General features: G+C 27.0%; 1 protein-coding gene and 1 long non-coding RNA gene across 2 annotated transcripts in view; one reads left to right on the top strand and one right to left on the bottom strand.

The window, feature by feature from the left end:
• The window catches only part of LOC114122924 (dynein beta chain, ciliary-like), a 31570-nt gene extending 13576 nt beyond the window's left edge, over positions 1–17994 (bottom strand). The window contains exons 1-38 of the mRNA XM_050200978.1: positions 17792–17994; positions 17121–17357; positions 16837–17036; positions 15207–15346; positions 14997–15137; positions 14717–14928; positions 14560–14657; positions 14310–14475; positions 12968–13264; positions 12036–12149; positions 11760–11953; positions 11310–11502; positions 11064–11233; positions 10511–10629; positions 10038–10397; positions 8900–9245; positions 8181–8400; positions 8042–8119; positions 7769–7963; positions 7518–7687; positions 7235–7457; positions 5070–5236; positions 4702–4991; positions 4470–4618; positions 3941–4411; positions 3644–3870; positions 3455–3581; positions 3156–3389; positions 2917–3095; positions 2723–2858; positions 2441–2575; positions 2076–2338; positions 1815–2016; positions 1360–1584; positions 1069–1279; positions 874–1001; positions 328–759; positions 22–195 (exon numbers count right to left, since the gene is read on the bottom strand). Of these exons, the coding sequence (XP_050056935.1) occupies positions 22–195; positions 328–759; positions 874–1001; positions 1069–1279; positions 1360–1584; positions 1815–2016; positions 2076–2338; positions 2441–2575; positions 2723–2858; positions 2917–3095; positions 3156–3389; positions 3455–3581; positions 3644–3870; positions 3941–4411; positions 4470–4618; positions 4702–4991; positions 5070–5236; positions 7235–7457; positions 7518–7687; positions 7769–7963; positions 8042–8119; positions 8181–8400; positions 8900–9245; positions 10038–10397; positions 10511–10629; positions 11064–11233; positions 11310–11502; positions 11760–11953; positions 12036–12149; positions 12968–13264; positions 14310–14475; positions 14560–14657; positions 14717–14928; positions 14997–15137; positions 15207–15346; positions 16837–17036; positions 17121–17357; positions 17792–17917 (7749 nt within the window). The 5' untranslated portion in view covers positions 17918–17994. The remainder of the gene's footprint in view (positions 1–21; positions 196–327; positions 760–873; positions 1002–1068; positions 1280–1359; positions 1585–1814; positions 2017–2075; positions 2339–2440; positions 2576–2722; positions 2859–2916; positions 3096–3155; positions 3390–3454; positions 3582–3643; positions 3871–3940; positions 4412–4469; positions 4619–4701; positions 4992–5069; positions 5237–7234; positions 7458–7517; positions 7688–7768; positions 7964–8041; positions 8120–8180; positions 8401–8899; positions 9246–10037; positions 10398–10510; positions 10630–11063; positions 11234–11309; positions 11503–11759; positions 11954–12035; positions 12150–12967; positions 13265–14309; positions 14476–14559; positions 14658–14716; positions 14929–14996; positions 15138–15206; positions 15347–16836; positions 17037–17120; positions 17358–17791) is intronic.
• Positions 90–15852, top strand: LOC126550073 (uncharacterized). The gene is made up of 4 exons (XR_007604088.1): positions 90–230; positions 324–443; positions 514–784; positions 15409–15852. It is a non-coding gene; the product is annotated as an uncharacterized LOC126550073 (long non-coding RNA).
• Positions 17995–25751: the final 7757 nt, after the last annotated feature.

Consider the following 25751-nt stretch of genomic DNA (forward strand, 5'->3'; position numbering starts at 1 on the left):
ATTAACTAACATAATAATTACTTGTAAAGGTATGTCTGGATTAAGTTCGAATGGCGAAACAAGATCTGACCAAGGAAGAAACTGTTTCGATTCAGAATCGATGAAATAATTGAAGACACTTCCTGATGATGGGATTTTAATAGTTTTAAACTCGGTTAACCACCATTTGGAAAATTCAACTCGCCAATCAATCAACTAAATGAAAACCGATTGAGCGTAATAATCACAAAGTAATGGAGAAATTATTATTATAAATATGTAATATATATTATTATGTTAATTATATGAAGCCCTAATTATAGTAAATAATAATACTATTGTAGGCACCTGATCTTGGAATGTTGCCGATCCGAAAGCCCAAAGACAAGCGAACACAAAGTACATTTCGTACACATCTCTAGTGGTTTCTGGAGGACAATTTATCGGAGTCAGAAGACAATCGAGTAACGTGCACAACATTTGTATGTGCGTTATTTCCGGTATGGGTGTTATAATTTTGAATTTTGTTTTCAGCGCCTCTAAACAGATTGGCACATATTTTTCAAATAATACCAAAAGAGCGGCTTTTTCGGTCGCATTATCCCTAGTGTCAATCCAACTAGCAACATAAGGGTTCCAGCCGAGATCTGCTGGGTTTAAGTAGAGTATACCAGCTCGAGAAACAGTGGCTGGCGTAGCCGACCGCAAATTAGATATCTCGAACAGTAGACGCATTGTTGGTGTAAGAGCAATACGTTCATTGCTCGCCAATGTCAACACCTGTATTGTATATAATAGCAATATAGTACGCATACATGGTTATGTAAGTCTAGGTTAGGTTATTGTTATTTAAAGAATTTATAATAATCGTATAAGACTGATAGAATTGTGTACCTTATTGTCATCCATTACTGTGTTTAATGACTCAATCCACATTGGATCTATGTCACCGTCCATTACCATCCATTTGGATCCATCGCCAGACATTTGTGATTGATCTCTTATCAAACACGAAAATAATCCTACTCAGATGTAAGCACAATGTTAGTATAATTACAAACAGGATTATATTGGTGTATGAAAACTCACCGTCTACCCATTCTCTGGTAGTCGGACTAATAACACCAAATAGTTCATCATTAGTAACTGCTTTTGGTTCGATGTCATTAAAATACGGTTTGAATTTCAAGTTTGCATAAGTCCTATACAATGTTTTCCAAACCTCAGACTTGCCCGTACCGGCCAAGCCAATTATGAAAACTGAATGTCTAACTTCTAATAACTCCACTAGTTGTACTACCTGAATGGACAAAATCCAAATTGTTATGAATAGAATGTTCCAAATAGTTATTTATTCATTTTTAAAAAAAAAATATTAACCTTGAGAATAAAATTATCCTCTGGTTGAAGTTTCAAATCAATCGCAGCTTGACGAACTTGTTTTTCGAAATCTAAATCGCGTTTTCGGGGCACATCTAGAGCAGGAAACAAGTCACCGATCAGTCCCATAAATATAGAAGTATCTTCCGTTACAATTTTTGGAGTATTGAAATCTCGAAGAGCTCGCATTAATACTTCATCTTCGGGACGATTTCTATCTGCCCGCTAAAATTAAAATGTAATAAATTTATGAAATTTATCTCAAAACATATATGCGTTTGAAACCTTTAAGATAAGTTATTATGTTTAATACAATTAATTTGGTTAAGATTAGTAATTTTATTATAAATAGTTCTACATAATAAAATATAATAAATACAAATATCTAAAAAATTATTATATAATAATAATAAATTATAGTTGTGTAAACTATAATATCATAATTAGATTTATACCTTTAACGACCCAGCAACAACCAATAGTGATTTGATAGCTCTTAGACCCCAATCATAATGATCTTGTTTGGATAGAAGTTCTTTGCAAAGCGAATATAACGTCAAGAATTTTCTAGCAAGTAACCTTGCGTTTTGGAATCCTTCAGCAATTAAGTTAATTTCACAAATCAATTCAAAATCTGGTACAACCATAGCACAAGGCCTGTATAAATACATTTAAAGATTAATGTCGATAATGTTAGAAATTATTGATCGACTTACCTAAACAACGCTTTAAGGTTCTCAGGAAGTTCAGCTCGTCCCGCGTACCCCGGGTTCATCGTAATAAACATGCCGATGGTTGGAATGAGATTAACATTGTCACCCAATAAAAAACATGTGTTCTTTTTTGATTTAATGGAGTCTAATACAGATTTAACTTGAGTTGCCACCACGGACAAAACTTCTACAGATATTCTATTGAATTCATCAAAACATCCCCAAGCACCGGTTTGAGCAAGGCCTTTGTAAATATTACCACATGACTAGAACCGAGGTTTTATTTTAAAAATATAAATATAATATTATATGTATGTTAGTAAAAAGTATAATATTTTGTTTAAAAATAAATAATATTAATCATTTACTCTATAATCCATTTGTTCGGAGCAATTAAAAACGTAAACCATCATTCCTATGGCTTTTCCTAAATCTTTGGTCGTCTCAGTTTTCCCGGTCCCGGCTGGTCCAGCTGGAGCGCCTCCCATTATTAAATGTAATGACTATTTTATAGCATATTTATTCAAAATAAATGTGATTATTAATCTTCACAATACAATTTAATAAATTATATTTTCATTGTATAATTGAAAAAACGAGTATATACGTAAATTTCTATATATGTCTAATCCAGATATAGTTAAAAATACCTGTGTTAATGTTATGTAACATCTATCGGTCAAAGGAGTGACAACCAATCTAGGAGTATTTCCTAAGTATTCATACCAATATCGAAATTGCGCGTCACAAATATTGGCAAAACAATCCGATTCTTTGAAATCCCATCTTTTATGAAATGCAAGAATTTATAGATTCCAAAATTAAATATATATTATTATTTTACCTGTGTCTTAGTTGACATTGCCATTGAAAAGCAGAAGCGGTTTCAATTTTCTGTTGAATCATTTTCGCCACAACATCCCGGCAGTGCACGTCAATAGTACAAATTGTATTCACTTTTTGTCGATCTCCTTTCGTTAAGTCGTCCAATAGCAAATCGATAAGTTCATTCAATTGCACTATCTAAAATCATAATAAAATATTAAAATTTATACGATAAAATATTAATTAACTTAAAATTACTTGTTTTTTGTTGTATTCTTTCAAAGCGTTTTCATGTCCTATTTCAAGCTGAGCAAATGCATCGTTAGTTTCAGCAGTCCACCATATTTGAACACCACATAAAGCTGCCTGAGCCGGATAATCAAATATCCATAGCCTTCTTGGTTTTTCATCATAGGATTTTACTGCTTTACTGAAGTACTGACGACCTGATGAACGCATTATATCCGTCAATTTATTTAGCCATTTTTCAACCTAGACATTTAAAACAAATTTTGATCAATTAAAAATATAAATTCATGATTTATCGTTCTTTTTACTTGTCCAGAACATTCACAGTTTCCATTAAACTCAACGTATTCTCCATCTTTAGCGTACATACCAACTCCTAATTTATCTTTGATAAACTTTATTTTTGCCATCGAATCGTATAACTTGATCAAATGTCTGCGATTATATGATAAATTATTAATTTTATAAAACAAATTTAATATATTAGTTTAAATTACTTGCAAACGGATTCCGGATTATTACCATTTGATATTATATCTAATAAATCGGCTGATGATATAAAATAAAACCTTGGATAAGTTAATCGTTTTGTTTCCAAATATTGTGCTAAAACTTTTTCACATTTAAACAACTCATTTTGTATATTAACAAGTTTATTATACAATCCGGGTTTACTAGTGCCCTTTACAACGTTCGGATTAGCTCTAATATCCACTAGTAATGACTATGTATAAAACATATTTAATAATTTTTATTATTATTAATATTTACATTTTATTTTTATTTTCATTCACCTTAAATTCCTTGTCAAGTAATTCGAATCGCCTCGTATCCTCTGGTAATTGTACCCGTATATCACCAGAACCAATAAAAATTGCTTCCAGATAAGCCCATATTCTTTGTACTTCCAACCACAAATTAATTACTCGATCAGCTGTATTTAATTTCAATTGCCAATTGGACACTTCATTATAAAAATATCCAACAAACTTTGAACTTAGCATATTTTGTAATTGGACTTGATTATCTTCTAATACTTCTACTACTTCCTCCTTAACTTTAAGCAAATTAACTTTTGTTCTAGGATGGAGCTGATACTCGAATGACATCGTATTCCAAGTTTCAGTAAATTCTTTCAAAGACTTTTCCATACTCATTTCTTTCACAGACTTATCTACAATATTTTTTATATCTTCTTCATACACGTGTAAATTAAGTGAAACTAAATCATTTAGTGTTGTCGATTTCTCAATAGAAAACCTGACCTAAAATAATTTAATGGTATAAATACACTATATTGATATCAAATGTAAATAATATTACATTTGTGACATTCATAAGTTCCGACCAGTGGCGTTCTTTCATTGCTGGGTTTTGTAGTTCACTTAATGCTCTTAAAGATGTCATCATGGTTTTGATCAAATCTTCGATGTATACATATACTGACCAATCACGAATAACTTTATCCATCACTTAAAATAAAATGTATGTCAATAACTTCGTATAATTTTTGAAAATATTTATTCAAAACCTTTAAATGTGGACATTTTAATACCTTTTAATTCTTTTGCAAATCGTTTAAGTTCCATGTCTATATTCTCAGTGTCTACGTTACTCCACAGTGTAGATTTCCACACATCTATCCAACCTCTTACTAGATACACAAAATCCCATAACTGTTTATTAAGACGTAGAGTTTTTTTAGTTGATAATAATATATTTGGCTCTGGTTGTGGAATTTCAAATAATACAGCTTGAGAGAGTAATTTTTCGTGCAAGTCTTCTAATTCCATTAAAGAATGATTTGCATTATCAATCTCTATGTAAGGGTTTTCACATTTTGCACTAAATAAATGAGATTATAAGTTTTAGTAGGTGTGTTAAAAGGGCACTATTAATTAGAAAGAGAATCTTGATATTTACTTAAATTGAGGCTGTTTTATAAAATTCATTTTGAAAAACGTTTCACGTACGTTTAACAAAATTATTCTCCCGATTATTATTGATCCTTCTGTTTGAATTAAAGGAATTACTTGAGATTTGACGTTCAACGCATTTTTCTTAGTTATACTCCATTTTTCTGGTAATTCCTAAAAAAAAGAATACAATTTTAAAATAAAAAAGATGGTTAAGTAGGTAACGCTCTGTTGTACAGCATGTATCGAGTAGACCACGGACTTAGAGTAGGTAGGTCACTATAATGGATATGATAAATTTGATCCAATGACAGGTATCACTGCAGGTATAGAAAAAATGAATCTGAACGGAGATAAAAGATATATTTTTCACTGGGTGGGGAAAAAGATGGTTTATGTTATAATGACCTGGATACTTCAAAATTAAATCATACACAGAAAATTCCAATTTAAACAACTGGTATATGTTTCGAGTTTTTATGACTAGTCATTTTTAACTATGAAAAAAATCTAAAATCATTTAATAGTAATTAATGGTTAGTTTACGCGTGAAATTTTGATTTCGTAAAAAATTTAAACTTTAGAAAAAAAAATTTTAACTAGCCAACGCTCAACATCATTAATAATTATTGTAAGCCAACCTTATAGAAAATTTTGCATTACATTTTCAACTCTTAGGTATCTACTTATGTTAAAAAAAATTTTTAATTTTTTAATACAAAATAATTTGCATATTCATGATTTTATCGAATTTCGTCAATATTTGAACTTTAAAAGATAATAAAGAATAATTGTAACCACGTATTCTTATAATTTTTGAATTACTATAAGATTAATTTATGGGGAACTTTTTATTAAATTTTCAAGTATTTTGACTCAGCCAAAAAAATGTTATCGATATTTATAAAAAAAAAACTAAACAAAACCGAATATTTCAAATGTCTATAAAATAAACGAAATATTTTGAAAATTAAATTATGTAAAGAAAATACCGATATAAATAATTGGTGAAACTTAGTATCTATAGCTTATACTTTTTGAATAAAAATAAGTATTGAATTTCGTTTGAGGATAATTATAGATTGTTATCGATACGTGATTTCATAAAAATTTAAAATTCAAACTCTCATATAACATGTTTTCCTATAATGAAGCTTCAAGTTTTATTTATAACTATTTGAAGATACATTTATGTAAAACTTAGTGTTGAATTTTTACGAATTTTCAACTACTTGCAAATTTTCGCGATTTGACCTATTTCGAAAAAATTTGAATTTTAAACGCTTATAAAAAAAAAATTGTGATCAACTGATGATCTTAATGACTTATGAAAAACCTTGTATTAAATTTTCAAGTTTTTTTGGGAACTCAAAATTTTTTATCGACACTTCAAAAAATATTACTCAGAAAATTTTTAAATTTCAGTTGTCTATAAATAACTTAAAAAAAGCTATAATCGTTTGAAAATTTAACTGTTTGTAGATAACATTAACAAAAAAATTTCGTGAAAACTTCAAGTATTTACAGTGATTCGTTTTTGAGTAACAACCATTTAAAAAATCAATTTTGTCGAAAACTGGTTTTGCGTAAAAATTCCCGTTTTCCGTCATTTTTTTTTTTTTTTGTTTTTCCCGATTTTTTTAAAAACTACAGAAAATTTCTTACTTTTGTTTTCTATAAGCCACCAAAGATATTCACTTTGAGGCAAGTTATGATGTACATTGTACACACAAAAAAAAAACACATTGAAAATTCAATATATTTATCACTTTGTTCTAAAATATTTTTTAATCTAAAATACGTAATACCCATTACTTAAAATCTAGTCATGCTAGAATCTTTCTTGTACTAAATGTCTAAATGAGCCTTTAAGACGCCTAATGTCGATTGTCAATGCAGAGCCTTCTTTTGACAATTTGCTAAATTTTTAATATATATATTCAATATAAGTTATTATTATCACCAGATAATAATATTTTATATAAATGTAAGCTGTATATATTTAATTTACTTTTTTCTTATTGTAAAAATTTCTGACATAAAAATATACATTGTAATGTCAAAAACGGCTAAGCTAACTAATAAAATAAATAAATAAATGTACTAAGACACACGGATAAATATATATGGTTAGTTATAAGTTTATAATATAATAATGAAAATGATCATTACCTGCTTCAAGATATACACATCTTCTGGCATTTCTACGTCATACACTTTTAGTAGATGTAATATTTCTCCAATTGGCTCGAACATTGAATCATATTCCTCTTGCCTCTCTCGAACATTAAATAAATGTCCCATAATTTTTACAAGTCCTTCATAGTCCCCTTCTTCCAATGGTTTTAAAAGACCAATGTCTGTTTCCATAGTGAAATCTCGTAATGAACGCAAACTAATAATTCAAATACAATATATATGAAGTATTATTTCTATCAAGTTTATATTATATTACCTATTCACTACTTTGTTAACCAAATATGTTTTGAATAAATCTGACCAACTGGTAATTAATTTTAAAAGATCTCTTTTAAAAGGTTTAATATCTATAGTTAACCAAACATCAAATGTCATGATTTCATCTATTTTGTCGACTTTTTGATAGATATTATCAAAAAGGTTAATCTAAATACAATATTATGATCAAGCTTAAAGTATATTTTATACAACGTATTAAATACAGGCTTATAATATTTTTGTACATACTTTGTTTTGAAAATCAATCAGTTTTGGGGAAGAATGTAAAACTAATGGATTACCATCTTCATCAACGTCATATTGAATTTCTAGTTCTTCTGATGATAGATCTCTACCGTATAATAAAAAAGTTGACAATGCATCATTTTGATTAGTTAGCCAAACCATAGAATAATCTTGGTACTGCACAATGTATTCAAGAGCCTGAAATACAACCGAAATACGAATTATCTAGTAAATGACATACAGATAATAAGTACAGTTAATTAGATCTAGTCTTACTTTATTGGTTGTAATCTTTACTTGTTCAAGTATATTATCTATGTATTCTACCACCGTTTCGACATTCTTTATATCTACCTACAATTATATATTAAAAATTACATTTAAATAAATACGTATTCAATATTTAAGTTTTTACATTATAAGATGGATAGCTATCAGCAATTCTTTCCATGTACGATCCCATTTCGACCATATCTTCAAGTAAAGAAGTAACCAATCCTAAGAAATTTGGTTCATCTTCAATTTCCAAATTAGGTGAGAAACGGGGGAAATTATCGTTATCGAGAAAGTATACAACCAAAAACATTGGTAAAGTTCCGTTGAGATTTGTTATTTCATCGTTGATATACTTGAGACTGTAATTGTTTTTAAAATTAGTTTAACTAAATTTGTATACAAATAAGGCCTGACGCTTGTAATTAATTAAAGAATTATTTTAAAATAACAGGAGGTACTTAGTCGTAGGTATACATACAAAGAAAACATCACTGCAAATAATCTAAAATAATTGACAAATTAAAAACTGTTGAATATTTTATGGAGAATTAAATTAAAATTATTTTTTATTAGGTATTATTGATTGATTTTAATTCTACATTCTAAAATTAAATAACATTTTTACTAATGGTAAAATAGTAAAATATACCATGGTAAAAACTTTTTAAATGTATTGATACATATAATTTCAGCCACTTTTCGCTACATTAACATTTAAAAACAATATTCAATTTTTTTTTTTCATAAATCTAAAAATATTTAATAATACTTAGAAAATAAGTAATATATTCTTACATTAATAATATGTTAACTATTTTATTATACATATTTTATAATTTTATAATTAATATTTTATACCTGCAAAGAGTTGCATCTTGTAACTCCGTAAATACTATTTCATCAACATAGTATTTATATTTATCCCACATTAACTTTCTTTCAATATTAGATAAAATAATTTCTGCCTGAATATCTATATAGTCTAGTTTTTCTTCACCGTTATATTCTTCTTCAAATATTTCTTCTGAAATAATTTCTTCTTGATTTTCTGTATAGTCTAATTTTTCTTCTCCGTTATATTCTTCTTCAAATATTTCTTCTGAAATAATTTCTTCTTGATTTTCTGTATAGTCTAATTTTTCTTCTTCGTTATTTTCTTCTTCCAATATTTCTTCTAAAATAATTGCTTCTTGATTTTCTATAACTATCATAATATTAACCATCAACGTTTGTCATCTTAACTTAATATTATTTTAAGAAAGTCCCTTAATGAGACAATATTTATGAATTTAAATAATACATCTATTTAAAAATAAACTATGTTTTATTCGTTACCGTTAAAGCACGGATTTCTATGCAATCGTATATTTTTTCCTTTTTACTTTTTTTTTAATTTTTGTCAGTTATCTTAGCGAATCATAATATTTTGAATCTAATGATAAATATTTTTGCGAAATTCAAAATATATTGAATATTAAAGCAAACATTTAAAAAAATAAAATAATGTAAAAAATAATTCATTGCCAACTTCACAATGTCAAATAAAATAATTTTGTTGGCATAAAATAATAACTGAATTAAAGATAAGATCAATAATCGATAACGATAAACTCTTGGGTCTACCTATAATCTTAATAATTGCTCTTGTTGTGTCAGTCAGTTATCAACGTACCACTCAGTATTACGCCGTTTGTCGTTTTGTTGTTGAAACTTTGAAAAGTATACTATTATTAATTTTAATAATAAATACAATTTTAAAAATATATTAGTTTATTCAGTAAATTTTTTTTCATTAAGCATTTAAGTGATTACCTAATTATTATAAGTTGTTTAATTTGTAAATTTCAGATAAATAAAAAAAAAATGTCTTGCATATTTTTTGCATATTTTATGATTTATGCTGCATATTATATGGCATGTTTCGATGCTTTTTAGTGCATAAAAATCCGTGCCCTAATTTATCATTTTAAAAATAAATGTGATGAAGTTAACTTACTCAAATTTGGATCTAATAATGGAACATTGTGAAATAATAAAAGATCTTCTTTAAGCAATCGTTGTATCTTAGTACTAGCGTCTTGCACTTCGGCGTACCTAGCGATTTTTTTTTCTGTCAATTTATGATCGAACGCTATTCGTTTTGTATTCTTATCACGCATATACATTGGCTTATTAATCCATTGACTACTTAAAATGATAATTTTTTCAAAATTTTCATGGGTTTGCATTACACGCTCGTAAATATGTTTAGTCAAATCATGAATAGTGCTAATTGTATTTTGTAAAGATATAGGTGACACAAATTGATCATTTTCAGATTCTTCGTCCAAATCATGTTCACTCGAGTAAACAATATCTATTTATAAGATGATATTAAACTTATTTAGTAATCTAATATTATATTTTATGTATAGGTACGTTATTACTTATAGCTTATTAGTTATTCAGAGATAAGAAACTGTTTTTTACCTTCCGAATTCCATGTAACAAACTTTTGAGCATCTTCAATAAGGTTATCAATATTCTCTATTTCTTGAATGATTAACTGTAATTCTGTAGGATGGGTTTCTGTTCTTAGCATATTATACCTAAATTTATTATGAAATGTAATTTTGTAATAAATTAATATTTAAAATCAAAGTATTTTTTTATTAGAACATAATTTTTGAATTTCACTTACACATTGAATATAACATTTAAAGGCTATAGTTTAAACACAATACACTTAAATACTTAAGCCTAATATTTAAATACTTTAATACCAAGTTACAAACAATTAATATTGTCTATAACATGTTATAAATCAATAAGTAGTGAACTAATGGTTCCTTAACCATAATTTAGTAGCCTATGATTAGTTTATTAGGTAAATTAATACATGTTTTTGCAACCTAGCACATAAGTTTTTTTTAATAATTGTTTATTTTATATTTATAGGTATAAAAAAAACAACTAATACAACAAACTTTTTAAACGATTTTTAAATACTATAAAAGTTGAAATCTTAAATAACATCACTAACCATTTAACTATTTCTTCAATATCTCTTTTATATTTTAAAATCAGATTTTCTCGTTTATAGAGCTTAATTGCATCGTATGGTATATCATCTATTCCAATCCCAAACATTGGATTTTTGAAATTATAATTGCAGAGAATTATGTATCTAGTTACTTTAATTGCTGCATCCAGCTTTAAAAAAATGAAAAATAAAAACAATTATAATTATTATTTGCATGATAATTGTTTATAAATTAAAAATGATTACTTCTTCAGAAAAGTTCAAACTGATTGTCTTATTATTGTTAATTGTGAAAAGCGGTTGTACTATTTTTTCCTGTATCTGTATTGGTACAACACGCTTCCATTCTTCAAACAAAGGACTTAAATAATTTTTAAATTTATCCTTTAATTGTTCAGCCTTTATATTGATTTGATCTCCTCTTGGAGTTTTCATGATTCTGTACAACAATAAAAAAGAATAATGAAAGTCTTAAGTACAAATCTAAATTTATTAAGGTATAGGTATTAAATAGTTACATAAGTTATTACTTATTACTTATGTAATACTTATTTGTCGTAAAATAAGTAATAATAATACTATTTATAATAATAAATACTATGTATACTATTATTATAATACTATTATAATACTTATTTATAACGAATTACTGGTTTAAAATAGTATAAATTATATATTATATTATGTGATATTTACGACAAGTCAAAAGACTGAATAGCTTTTAAATCTTCCAATAATCGATTATTTATCCGCGAGTTACCCCACATGATCGCTCTAGCCACGAGTGGATATTCTTGGTCCATTTCTTCTGGTATAAATCGCATTTCGTAATAATCACTTTTCTCGATTCCGGTATCTATCACCGTTCCTGATAGACGGTCAATAAGTTTCTAAGGACATTAAAAAAAAAATAGTTTCAACTTCTAAGTTGGAGTAATTTTAATATTAAAAAAATAAAGGGTTGATACTAACTAACTCCCGAGCCAATTCCAAGTCCAATAGATCTAACGCTTTTTCGAAATGCTTTTCCACAATACTCGCTACAATAGGACGATTTAGCACGGTCGAACCAAATATCATTATAAACTGTAAATTTAAGGTAAATACGATTGTAAAAGGATGGAAAAGTGGGTAGGTTCCACTCTTCTCTACAGTATATGCATATGGTGAGTCACTATAATGGATGTGTTGAATTTAAATTCAATGATATAGATACCTGCATCATTATTCGTTATAATATATGAAAATCTGATGATGGTATATTACTCTATTAGCCTATACCACGTATAATGTTATGATTTTTGTATTGCTATTAAAGTAATTTATTTTACTTTTAAGTAATATGATAGGTTGGTTTAATAATTCATAAAACCATTGAATTTTTCATAATTATATTAGTATTTCATTAATCATTATGTTGAAAAATGCATTATCACTTTAGTTTTGTGTACAATGTACAAATGATATACATCATGTACATGATACATTTCTTTACTTATATTTATATTTTTAATTTCATCGTTTTATTTATACTAATCATCATTAAATAATTACTTAAAGTATACCTAATTTATTTATAATCTTATAAAATAAATTGAGTATAAAAAATCCATATAGCAAAAAGACTGCTTTTATAATTCAAGTTGATAATTAAGAATTTAGATAATAATTAATTTTGAGGTTCCATCAAAAATTAGACTCGGGCCCCAAAATTTCTTAGTTGGGCTCTGGCTTTATATTTAAAAAAAGGTATATGTCAACCTTCAGTACTTCAATATAAGTATCTATTTAATAGGTACGTAATTAGTATTATTAGTTTGAATTATATTTCATAAGTTCAGTGTAAAAGCTTATGTGTGTATATTTTATAATCTAAATATAAAATTAAAAGAGAGTAATTTTACTTTGTGAAATGACATTAGATTGTCGATGTTTTCGAAACAGGCTTTTGAAACAGTGGCTAAACGATTGTCAATATCATTCGACATATTTAAATAGTAATTGTAGTCCTCCAGAAACGAGGCGTTATTTACGTCATTCAATAAATCCAATGGATCGTAAGCTATAGAAACCAACTTTTCCATATACTTTGTAAACCGAAGATACATGTTTTCAATCATTGGACTATACCAACAGCCAATGAGTCCACCCACATCCACTTTTTCCAATTTTTGATAATCAATAAAGTTTATTATCATCGACTAAAACAATATAATTTTAATACATAATAATTAATATTTGTGTAGCTATATGGCTGTATAAAATGCAATGAAATCGTACCTAGTTAAATTATAGTTTTAGTTTAAAATTATAATTTTTTTTTTCTTTAATATTGCCATAGTTCATAAATAATTAATAATTAATAACTAAACCAATTTTTCGCTCTGCGGTATAATTAATAGGTATATGACTTGCAAAGATTCGTGTTTTTGACAATTTTGTAAAACTTAGATTTCAAATACTTATAAAAAAAATCTATATATTATATATATTCGTTACTTTTAAACGGTTATATGTACAACTTATGAAGAATTTCATATTAAATTCTTAAACTTTTTGATTAAGAAAAAAATCTAAAAAAAATTAAAAATTGAAAATTCCCATTACAACAACTTTAAATATTACTCATACGAGGTTTAGAAAATGTTACTATAAATATTTACTAAAAATATCAAGTCGCTACAATAATAAATTTTTAATTTACAATTAATATCCAAATCAATTTCATCTCAAAAATTGGAGTTTCATAAATATTTCTATTTTCCACTGTTTCAGCTTTTTTTAGTTTTTACATAATTTTTAAGAATACTAGAATGTTTTTACTTTCTAAACTAACTAGATAAAATTTACTAAAAAACACCGATCAACGTTAAAGATTAAAGCATATTTTCTGCTCCAATACGAAATAACAAACACAAATAAAAATTAATAAAAAAAAACACATTATTGTAAAATAAATACATTGCTCCACTCAGAATTTAAAATACGAATTTTAGGAGGTACTATAGGTATTGACAATAAATACAATGATAACAAAATAATAGTTTTAATTTTTACAATAAAATTAATTAATGAACTAACTCAGAAAATATTAAAAAAACCACTCTTAATTTAATTTCAAAACTCAAATATGTAAGTATAGTAGTTATTAGTATTTTTTTTTTTTTTTAGTTATAGTATTTTGAAATAATACATAGCCACATAAATATACTAATATATAATATAACTACTATATTTCTAACATACTTTAATACAATTTAACCGATCTTCAAATGCGTCAAGACTCTGAAAAATATCATTTGTGTGGAAGTTCCAATAACGTGGTTTGTAATTACGTGAAACAGAATTTGACAATACAAATTTATCAAATTGTTTTTTGAAATATTCCGTTTGAATAACTTTGAATTGATTTCTATATAATATATTTTTAACGACATATTATGACATAATATACATGTAATGTATTAATATATAAATAAATATACAAATTAGTTACTTGAAATAACTTAATATATCTAGAATATCATAAATCTTTGCTAAATTTTCTGCTAGTTCGCCTTGAAACAGAGCAGTTGGCTCTAAATATCTCGATGACTGGAATATTAATGTGAGATAAAATAAATAAATACATGTTATAAGCTTGTTTTAATTACCTCAGCCATGACCATATTACATAATACTTTTATCAAGATAATTAGATAATTATAATTTTGAAAATTCGGACAATTTATCCATATACAAGCCAATTTCCTCCATAAAACACATATTTCTATCTTTGACTCGACCAAACCATCTCCTTCAATCGTATTGATGTGTTTAGTCAGTGTTGATAAAAACATATTTATTAGATTTGTTTCTCGTTTTTCTAAATAAAATCAAAACAAGTAAACATTTTTAGTACGGAAAACATAATAATTTGACAAATCAATTTACCAGACACTGTTGTTTCTATTATTTGCTTATAAATATCCAAACATGGACTTTTTGTAATGGTTAAAAAATGTCCAATCTGTTGATCAATTTGTTCATAAAAATGTATAAATTGTTTTTCTCGATTTTTCCAAAAATCGAGGTCTGTATAAAAAAAATTAATATAAAAATTAAACAAAATGTAACAATAATATAGTTTCATTTAGTGAATACATTGAACAGGCGACGCAGCGGGATTTTTCTCCAAAATCACATCTGGCTTGAGCGCTACCATTGTTTTCATTTCTTTGAACCAAGTGTACACTTTATTTTCTAATCTTTGTTTTAACACATCATCAATAATTTTTCCATCACTAAACATGTATTTAACCAATAAAATTAATATTCAATAGTTAATAAAATATTTTTTTTTTAGATTTTGAGCTGAACGAAAAATATATTGAATTTACAACTAAGTATGTATGTTTATTTTTAATTCTAAGGGGGGAGGGGAGATGTGTATGTATTTATTTTAAAATTACGTGAGTGTGTTTACTACTATGTTTACACGATAAGTAGGTAGTCGAAAAATAGTTATATTTTCAACTTAAAAGGTGTATATACTGCTTATCCACAAAAATGTTATCTAGTTGTAGACTTTTAGAGGCTGCATATTACAAGCGTCTGAAAAATAGGTAAGTACAGTAATAGTACAGTATACTCTCGATTGGGCGATTGTAAACTCCGCCAGAATACCGGTCAAGATAAAAAGGTATTAAAAGGTCTAATGTAAACTCCGTCAGTTTTTTTTCTTACCTGTAATGGGTATATGTAAACTCAGCCAGTTTCAAAATTCAAAAAAAAAAAAAAATGACAGTGTAACAGGATGCTATAAAAAGGTAGCACAAATGGAGTAATACAAGACTTAGAATATTTACAATTTGTATCACATCATTTTAGTTTATATATGTGACATATACCTAACTATATATTTTTGGATTATTAGGTGTAACGATTATTTAGGTTTTATGATTTTTTTACTATGATTTAAATATTTAATGTGAACAATATGATATTATATTTTATTATAATTTTTTTTTAATAATATATCATATTAATTTTATACTACTACTACTTGATTTTCTTCATTGACGAAGTTTACATGAGCCTTATTTTACCTGTTTTTTTTTCTGGCGAAGTTAGGTTTAAAAAAAAGGTACTTGTGGCGGAGTTACATACGCCCTCTCGATTATCTTTGAGTGTATTTATAAAAAAATAAATTTAAAAAAAAAACGGAAAACTTTAAATGTCTATAAATAGTTCAAAGAGAGTCCAAATACTAATAATATACCTAATATAATTATATGATGGATAAAAATTATTTGGCGTAAATGATGAAAATCTAAGGTTATCTCAAAAACTGAGTGCGTAAAAATTCCCCAATATATTTCCCTTTTCTTATTATATTTTTACCTTTTAAAAAAACAAATATTTTGAAAAATACTGGTAATTCTAATTTAAACTATTCTAAAGCCTAAAGGACAAAGTACATCCAATTTTCTATCAAAAATTACCTCTAAAGTTAAAAATCGAAGCTCTACTTTTCGTGTATAGGTACAGACACACAAAAAACACACATTGTAAAATAAAATAGCTTTGCTTAGAATCTATAATAAAACAGGAAATTTGTGAATAAATAAATTAAAAAGATCTAAACCACTTTGAAAATAGAATTAAGGTAATTTAAACATGTTTATATATTATGTTTATGTCATATTGCATATTATGATACTGCAACATTTTCCGTTGTGACACACGTTGTACTAAATTAAAAAAAAATTATTTTTGAATAAATAATTGCTACCTCATTTCGGCGGTTTTTAAAGCAGAAGTAATGTTGTCATATCCATAAGGTAAAGTCAATATTGAGCGATTTTTCATCTGTCCTGACATGTTATTTATGTTTGTAAGAAAATCATTAAGCCTGTCTTGTACTTCCACTATAATGTCATCGGAACAGTTTTTGAAGAAGTTTTCTTTGTTAGAAAATAAATTCAACAAAGCCTATTAAAGATAAACATAAATTAATTTAAATAAAACTACAATATTATTTAACAATTTTACTATATTTATATGTTTATCACTTACATTTTCAGTGATCGCTTTTAAATCTTCAAAAGGGTTTGGTGACACTTCTCCACACAAAAGTATCGAATCACAATTATCGTCTGTAACTTCAACTGGATCAAGTCTTATAATATAGGAAACTCTAGACTTATAACCATCAGGAAAATCATCATACATAGGTATCAATAAACCAGCAGAGTTCTGCATGAAAAAAATCGAATCACGATCCGGCGTGTTCAAAAATTCCATTACCAAAGCCTAAAAGTCGTTTGAAAAACAACACATTTTGCTTACTTTTTTATAAACAAGGTTGTAAATGTTTCTTTAATTTTCGTATTTATTTTTTTGATTACTTTTTTTTTGCTTGTTATATAATTATAATATTATATACCACAAAGGCCAAAATATCTTAGACGATGAACACAATTTAAGAATTTTCAATTATTTAAATAAAAACTATGCTATATGATCTGTATAACCAAATATATAAATTGCTATATTTAAAATATTGTATAAGTATTGATACCATATTCAGAAATAAAATCTATAACTATTTCAGAATAAATTTAATTTTAGAATACTTTTGTTATCATATTCAAAATATTTTACAAATGCTATTATTATAAATAAATATTGTAATTAATTAATAAAAGTTCTTATTCAATATCAACAAAAAATAATAGTATACTTACATGAAACTCTCGATTTCGCATCATTGTATCTATTACATCATTTTTAATCTTTAAAGATTTTATTAGAAAATTATACACATATACTAAACGTTTATCACTCAATTCTCCACTGTCTCCACTATTCATCTTAAATAAATTAAGTAAAGTTAAAAATTAAGTTCATAAATTGCATTTTAGATTATATAGATTATATGGTTTATTTTATATAAGCTTAGGTAAGTTACCTAGGTGACTATATAATTGCTATATCGAAGGTTGTTATGGATGTGTGAACAATTCGTGCAAGCAACCCATCAATCATTCAGTTTTTTTAGATTCGTACAATATTACAATACAATACAGTCTAACGCCTTGTAATTATTATCAAAAAAACAATCAATTTCTAAGATTTTTAATAATAACACACTGTTTTATAAGAAATAGAAATATAGTAAACTCTAATGATTTTTTATACTAAAGGTCACCAGTTAATCAATGTTAGACTATATATAACACTAAGTTAGTAAATAAAGTGTAGGCGAATAGCTATTTTTAATCAAATAATTTTCTCTCTTATTATTAATACATTTTTACCGCATTACAATGCATTACCTATTTATATGTGCACTTAATTGTATATTATAATATATGTTCAATAAAAAAAAAAACGTACTTCTAGTAAAATGTGAACATGAAGTGTTATAAGTAGTATACTAAGTAGGTATTATAAATTATAATTATTAATAAAAATTAATTCAGTCGTAACTTATTGTATATTTAAAAAGTTCAAAACTGAAAAAAATCACGACGATTTTATGTTTAATAAGTCATAAAATGTATTTTGTAAAAAAAATATAATATATTTAGTTTTTATAACCATTAAATAATATAAGTATTCATCATAATAATATTTGTAACAAAATGATAGTAACTCGTTCCTGTAGTAGTGTACGAGTATACGTACGTATAGTCGAACGGTACGATATTAAGGTACGCGACCATGGCTATAAAATAGTTGAGGTCGGTACCTGGCTAAATAACCACTTCCGCAATCCATTAACCATTAACATGAAATAAGATAAATAATATTACCATAATCCGTGATCTTCAACTTGAAATGTAATAAAATTACCAGGTAATATATTAGGTAATTATGTATATATTATACATTTTAGATTCTTAGAGAACAATGAATATATTGATTTTACCATGAGGTATAAATGCAGGTATAATTATAAATACGATTTATAATAAAAAAAATGCTAGTGAATCTAGTTGATACTATCGTAAAGTCAAAATTAAAAATTAACTGTACATCAAAATAATTTTTTAAGGTTTAGAGTGGAGCGATGAATTGATTTTATCATAATAATCTTTTTTTTTTTATAAAAAGTTTTTATATTTTATAGTACGCATAATTGTTCAATAATTCAATATGTATATTTTCTTAATTTATTATATTAAATATCATCATGCTACCAATTTTATTGATAATTCTACATTACATGTTTATCTGCCTGTTAAATAATTGTACAAAAGGTTGATCCCGTATATTTTATAATAAATAAATAAATAATATATTACATGTCTTGTATACAATCATACCGGTAAAGCACGATTCCGTACATTTTACCTTTTTAGGAACACGATTCTGTACGATTTTGATCAAACAATAGATTATTAAAAACGCCCCCAAAACAACACGATTACGTACGATTGTCTGTGCAATGCTGCCATTTAATATATATTGACAATTTGTTTAAAGTATAAAAAATTTTAAAATTTTAAAAATGTAAAAAAATAATTATATAATACTTGATAAATACTTATATACTTATGATAAACAACGAAAACTTATCTGATAGGTATATATCATTGTTGTACGTCAAGTATATAAATGTTACTAAACAGACGACCGGATTTACAGTCCGATTTTTTATATGTAGAGTTAGATTGTGGTAAATTGACAGTGCCGTTTTTCGCTGGAAGTTCACCCGGTACGCCGGACGTCGGTTCCGGCACACTGTACTTGAAGGAACAGGGCGATCGGCCGGCAAATTATAATTGTGTGTTTGGATCCCTACTTATAGTTAAGTATAAGCGAAACGTATGTAAAACGCTCTAATTAAGGCCGGGGCTGTACACGGCGTTTTCTGTCGCGGATTACAACGCGGCGTATAACGTAAGTCGTGTACAACTATTATAGTTATATAAACTTCCAATTGGACGGAAAGCGGCGTGGAATACGCAGCGTACGAAACGCGGCGGAAAACGACGTGTCTGGCTCCGGCCTAAGTCAAATAGACTAATACCATATGGAAATCTGGCAACATTGCGTCAAAATAATCTTGGGTACAAAACGTACGGAATCGTGTGTCTCAAAATGTACACGATTCCGTACGCTGATAAGGACCGTACGAAATCGTGTTCTACCCAATCATACAGCTAAGTATTTCTTCATTAATGCTTACAATTTTTGTTAGAAAAATGCCGATATTTTATAAAGTATCTGTTAAATATTTATAAATTTTTAAATTTAATAAAACAGATTAAAAAATCATACAAGTACTTCAAAATTCTCAAATACTTGAAATTTACACCAAATGTCTGTTTATTACTATATTAGTATTATTTATATACAGTTAAACCTAACCCCCAGAGAAATTGTCTGGATTCAACACATACTATCAAAATATCAAATAATTTTAGATTTTTGTTATAGTTAAAAATTACTAGTCGTAGTAGCTTGAACCATACACCAGTTGTTTAAATTGGCATTTTCTATAGTCTATACATGATTTAATTTTGGGGTATTCAGATCATTAAAACATAAACCACCTTTTTCATCACCACTGGAAAATATATCCCAGGTGAAAAATCATTTCCGTTCGGAATCGTTTTTCGTATACAATGATACCTATGATAGATAGTAGGTACCTATATCATTTGATTCAAATTTAACACATAAATAATAGTGACGTACTGTACAACAGAGCGTTACTCATTTGACCGAGCTTTTTGATATTACGCAGTATACATATTTAATTTCATATTCAATATATAATATTTTTCGTAGTATTTCAATACATACAAATCGAAAATCGGATGAGTCGCTCGCTTTAAAGTTATAATTTGAGCAACGACTTTCATGCATTTGCATATTTTTTTTTATTATAACTTCATCGTATACGAAACCTATATGTTTAGTAAGTATAGATACAATATAATTCATAATGTTTGTGATTAATACTCAGTTTTAACTTATAAGTGCACGTTTTTGTATACTTTGTCATTTTCTGATTGATTTTTGATTATAAGAGCATATTTTACATTACGCGGAGTATTTAGGTATATTGTATTAAAACGTTTAAAATAGATGTAGATATGCATCAAAAATTGATGAAATATTCCAAAAATATTATTAAAAAAAATTGATTGTAATAAATCGAAAACACCCCTCAACATTTTTTTCTGCGTACGTCCCTGACGATGACAAATTATAAACAAATAGTAAATAATATAGGTCCTATACTATAGGATAACTTTGTGTGTAAATACAATCAAGGCCGTATATAAGGAGGATTAAGGGGTTCAAACCCCCTCAAAATATTTTATAGTTAATAATATATAACTATATAAATAATAATTATTATAATTATAATTTTGTTTAAATTAAGTTTAGCTGGTTGTTTTTTTTAATTATCTACAATGAAAATATTATTTGATTAACCCCCCCTCTTCTGAAATGTGTTTCATCTGCGGTTTTGAATATAATAATAAGCTTAATAATAAAAGGTAATATTAGGTGGGTAGGTGGGCACCAGCATAACCATGCATAAATTTTCTTGCAACTTAAAATATTTTTGGGGGGGCTTAAGCCCCCCCCCTTCCTTAGGTTCGCCACTGCCCGTATACATATTTTAAAAAAAGTACACTTTAAAACTTAGAGCTCCTTCTCTGTCGTAATTGAATCTAGGACGTTTCCCCCCCCCATGCCTTTCCCCCCCGTTACAATGGACGTTTCCCCCCCGAACAGGACAATTCCCCCCCGAACAAAAAAAAAATAAGTAGACAATAATAATATACAATGCAAATAAATAAATGTAAAAACAAAAATGATTGAATTAATATATAAATATAATTGTATAAATGTAAATAGGTAAATCTACTGCAGCTTACGAAAATTAAATAATATAAATCAAAAATATCACGGAATATAATAAAAGTGTTTATCAAAAATACAAAACTAAATAATATTATAAAAAATATCACGGAATATAATAAAATTGTTAATATTAAAATACAAAATTAAATAATAATTATGAAAAATATCACTTTATTCTGGTAAGATAGCTCACGGAAATTAAAAAATTTAAAATATCATTTGAAAAACGTTCGCATAATTTTTTTAACCTATCGTCCTTACCTAAATTACTACGAAAAGCTCCTGATCTATAATTTAAAATTTTTATTGAAGCACTTGAGTGGCTCATTTGTAGAGCTTCAATAAAAAGCCAAATATTTGGATGGTTAATTCGCACTAGAGTTGCAAATTTATTATTCCACCCTTCCAAAATATTGTTTGTTCTACCTATACCAGCTTTAGTTAACTCAAACACGTTCCACATGGAAGGTGGAAATAATGGAGGTGTTCTGGTAAATATATACTTTAATTCTACATTTTCTTTATTCCTATAGCGACCGTTAACATAAGTTGTATCAAAGTACGTAAGAATTTGATCAGCATCTTGGTTATAAAATTTTTCATATAAAATTTCCATACCTAAAACACAACCACAATCTACATCTACCTATTTATGAAAAAAAAAAATAGTTATTAATCATAATGTAGTAATGTACATATCTTTTTTGACATAATTGACTGGTGAAAATGCATGACCAGTTATCATTGCGATATCTCATTGGAATTGTTTGTCTTCTTTATATTTTTTGACTAGCCCATACTCTTGGATTTTACGCCATACTGATTGACATAGATGAAAATAGTAACAGTGAATTTTTACTTTCGGTAGTACTTTTTCAATCGCAATAACGACAGCTTTCTCAAAATCTATTGTTATTTGTACCACTTCACAATTTGGACATTTTGCACAAATAACAGAAAGCATTTCGGTATATGTATTTTTTGTTTTATTTTGAAGAAGAATGTACACCAAAGGAACTGTTACTGAGCCCATTTTAACATGAATAATATAAACTTGGTTAAAGCCTGTAGGCGCAGTTGAAAATGTTCCATCCATGTACCAATATTTTGACGTTTTTAATAATTCCAAACTTTCTGGAGATGAAAAAATTATTATTCTATTTTCATTATTCTGATTGTCATATAATAAAAACGGTTGAGGATTTTCACCTCCTGTTGTTGCCCATATACCAGTCACTTTCAACTCATTTATTGGTACTAAGGGTGGATAAGATGCATTTTTAACTCTTCTTAAACTTCGTTTTATGCTGTTTTCGGCTGGCATTAACTTTGCTTCGTTGGATAAATTTATTGTAGCTTTGGAAAATATAATAGAAGGAGGCTCAGAATGATTTTTCGCATTATTTTTCATTAACGATAATGTTTTTGCTACTTCAACTTCAGCTGGGCAGGCACTATGATTGTGATCAGTTGTAGAAATAATAACTTTGATGCTCTCATCGGTTGTAATACTTCCCTGACAGCTATTTTCATTGTTCTTGGATTTTTTTACACAATTCCAACGTATACCCACTTTAACAAGTTTTTGTTTAAAATATACAAAATTTTCAAAAATTATTTTTTTACCACCCGTTTTAGTATTAATTATTTCCATTATAAATTTATTAAATTCACAAGTCACAAGAACGAACTGTTTACGCACAATGTTACGAACTTTACTAAGAGACATAAAATCAAGAAATGTAATATAGATAATTTGAGGTAGGTTTATCAATCATTGCCAATTAAATTGGATAATAAATAACCTAAGTGAATGATGATAATAAGGGATGGGATTTTACAAATTTTATATTTTATTTTTTATTTTTATAGTATTAAAGTTACCATTGTTACGTACTAATTGGTTACTAATTCAGTAATACTTATCGATGCCTATATGGCTATGAGAAAATTGTTATCGGCGATAACTTGTACTTACCAGTTACCTATGTAATACATACTATTATTATTATAATATATAATTACCAATTATAGGTATATAATAGTGGTAATTTGAGTGGAAAGGCCTAGCTATGATAAAATTGTTATCGACGATAATTTGTCGTACTATATAATTTAGTATTCGTACCTTAAACTAAGAAAACGCATTAAAATCGTCAAAAAATGCAAAAAAATATGTTTAAATAATCAATATCATACTTAAGATGATCGTATACTTCTGGTAAAACCAAAGTACCTATTTTCAAAATTATTATTATGTAAAAAAATATAAACATCAATTCGGGGGGGAAACGTCTCAGTCCGGGGGAGAAATGTCCAGTACCGCTAAAATTCTCGGGGGGGGAAGGCACGGGGGGGAAACGTCCATATACCGTCGTAATTACTGCGTATACCTACTTAATGCGTATACTACTCTACCATTTCTACCAATTTTGCTTTGTCATAGTCCATAGGTAGATATAATCTTCTATAAAAATTTTTTTTTTTTCATCTAATTACTTTATTTTATTTATTTATTTATTTTATCAACTGTAAAAACTAATTATATATTTGAAGTTATAATGCCAACTAATTTAGTGTTTGTCTATATAATGAAAATACTTTGAAATTTAAGTAGGTAGGTAATTTTAAGTAAACTTAAACTTGAGAATAATTATTAAATTATTTTATCACATTACCAAGTACCAACCAATCAAAATACATTAGGATTAGGTTGAACCATAAAATATAAATTATAAAAAATTATAACATGTATTAGCCCATTATATTTTCAAAAAAATAGTACAATTCCATGTAGGTACTAGGCCAATCAATTTCCAGATGCACACCACTCAAACCTTTATGTCTATACCTATTCGTATAATCGTATCAATACCTATAGATACGAATACAACTCTGCTGTACCTATATTAGTTAAGTGTATTATAGGTCACTGTTGTGTTAAATTTGATTTCAATGATAAATCATTCTAAGCGGAAAGAGTTAGTCAGCCTATGTAACACATATAATTTAATATTTATTTTCATGATATAGTTATCAAAAATCACCTAGTCAAAAATGTCATTAAAATTCTAGATTTTTTTTTTTTTTTGGAGGAAAATTAGGTCTTATAAAAATATTCAACAGTAGGTAATTATTTAGTTTTACCATTTCTATTATACAGAGTGCGGCAGTCAAACACTCAAACCCGACGATTTAAAAAGAACTGGTGGGCAGGGCTAAAGTGGTAGAGATTTCGGGAATGTTCTTATCGCTTTTAAATACTCGGAATTCAGACAATTCAGTAAACATGGAGCATTGGTCGAGTGAACAGCGTACGTTCGTGGTAAAAGCGTATTACAAAAATAATGATAATATATGTATAATATAATATTATGACAATATGACGTGTGGCTAACCAAGGAAGGAATTTGTGTGACATAATTTTTAAAAAATGAAGTTTTTAAACACATAACATAAAATTCTGCTTGTGTAGTTTTAATTTGTTTGGCAAAAAATTAACAAAAATTTTTTTTTCTATTTTTTTTTAATTTTTTTAATCATCGGATTTGACTGCCGCACCCTATATTTATTTAATAAATAATAATAATAAAAACCAATAAATTCCCTCATAGGCGTTTCAGGGTATGTATAGCAACACCTGCGGGCTGCAAACACTCACAATTTTTATTTTTACTAACTAAAAATAGTTAGTAACGTAGTAGTTAAAATTTACAAAATAAGAAACATTACAAAAGACGTCTAGCATTGTAATAATAATAGTAATACGTAATGACGTATCGTATAAAATAAATAACATTTTTGTATTGATCAAAT

The sequence above is a fragment of the Aphis gossypii genome, chromosome 2 (genome assembly GCF_020184175.1).
Source record: "Aphis gossypii isolate Hap1 chromosome 2, ASM2018417v2, whole genome shotgun sequence".
Classification (NCBI taxonomy): Eukaryota; Metazoa; Arthropoda; class Insecta; order Hemiptera; family Aphididae; genus Aphis; species Aphis gossypii.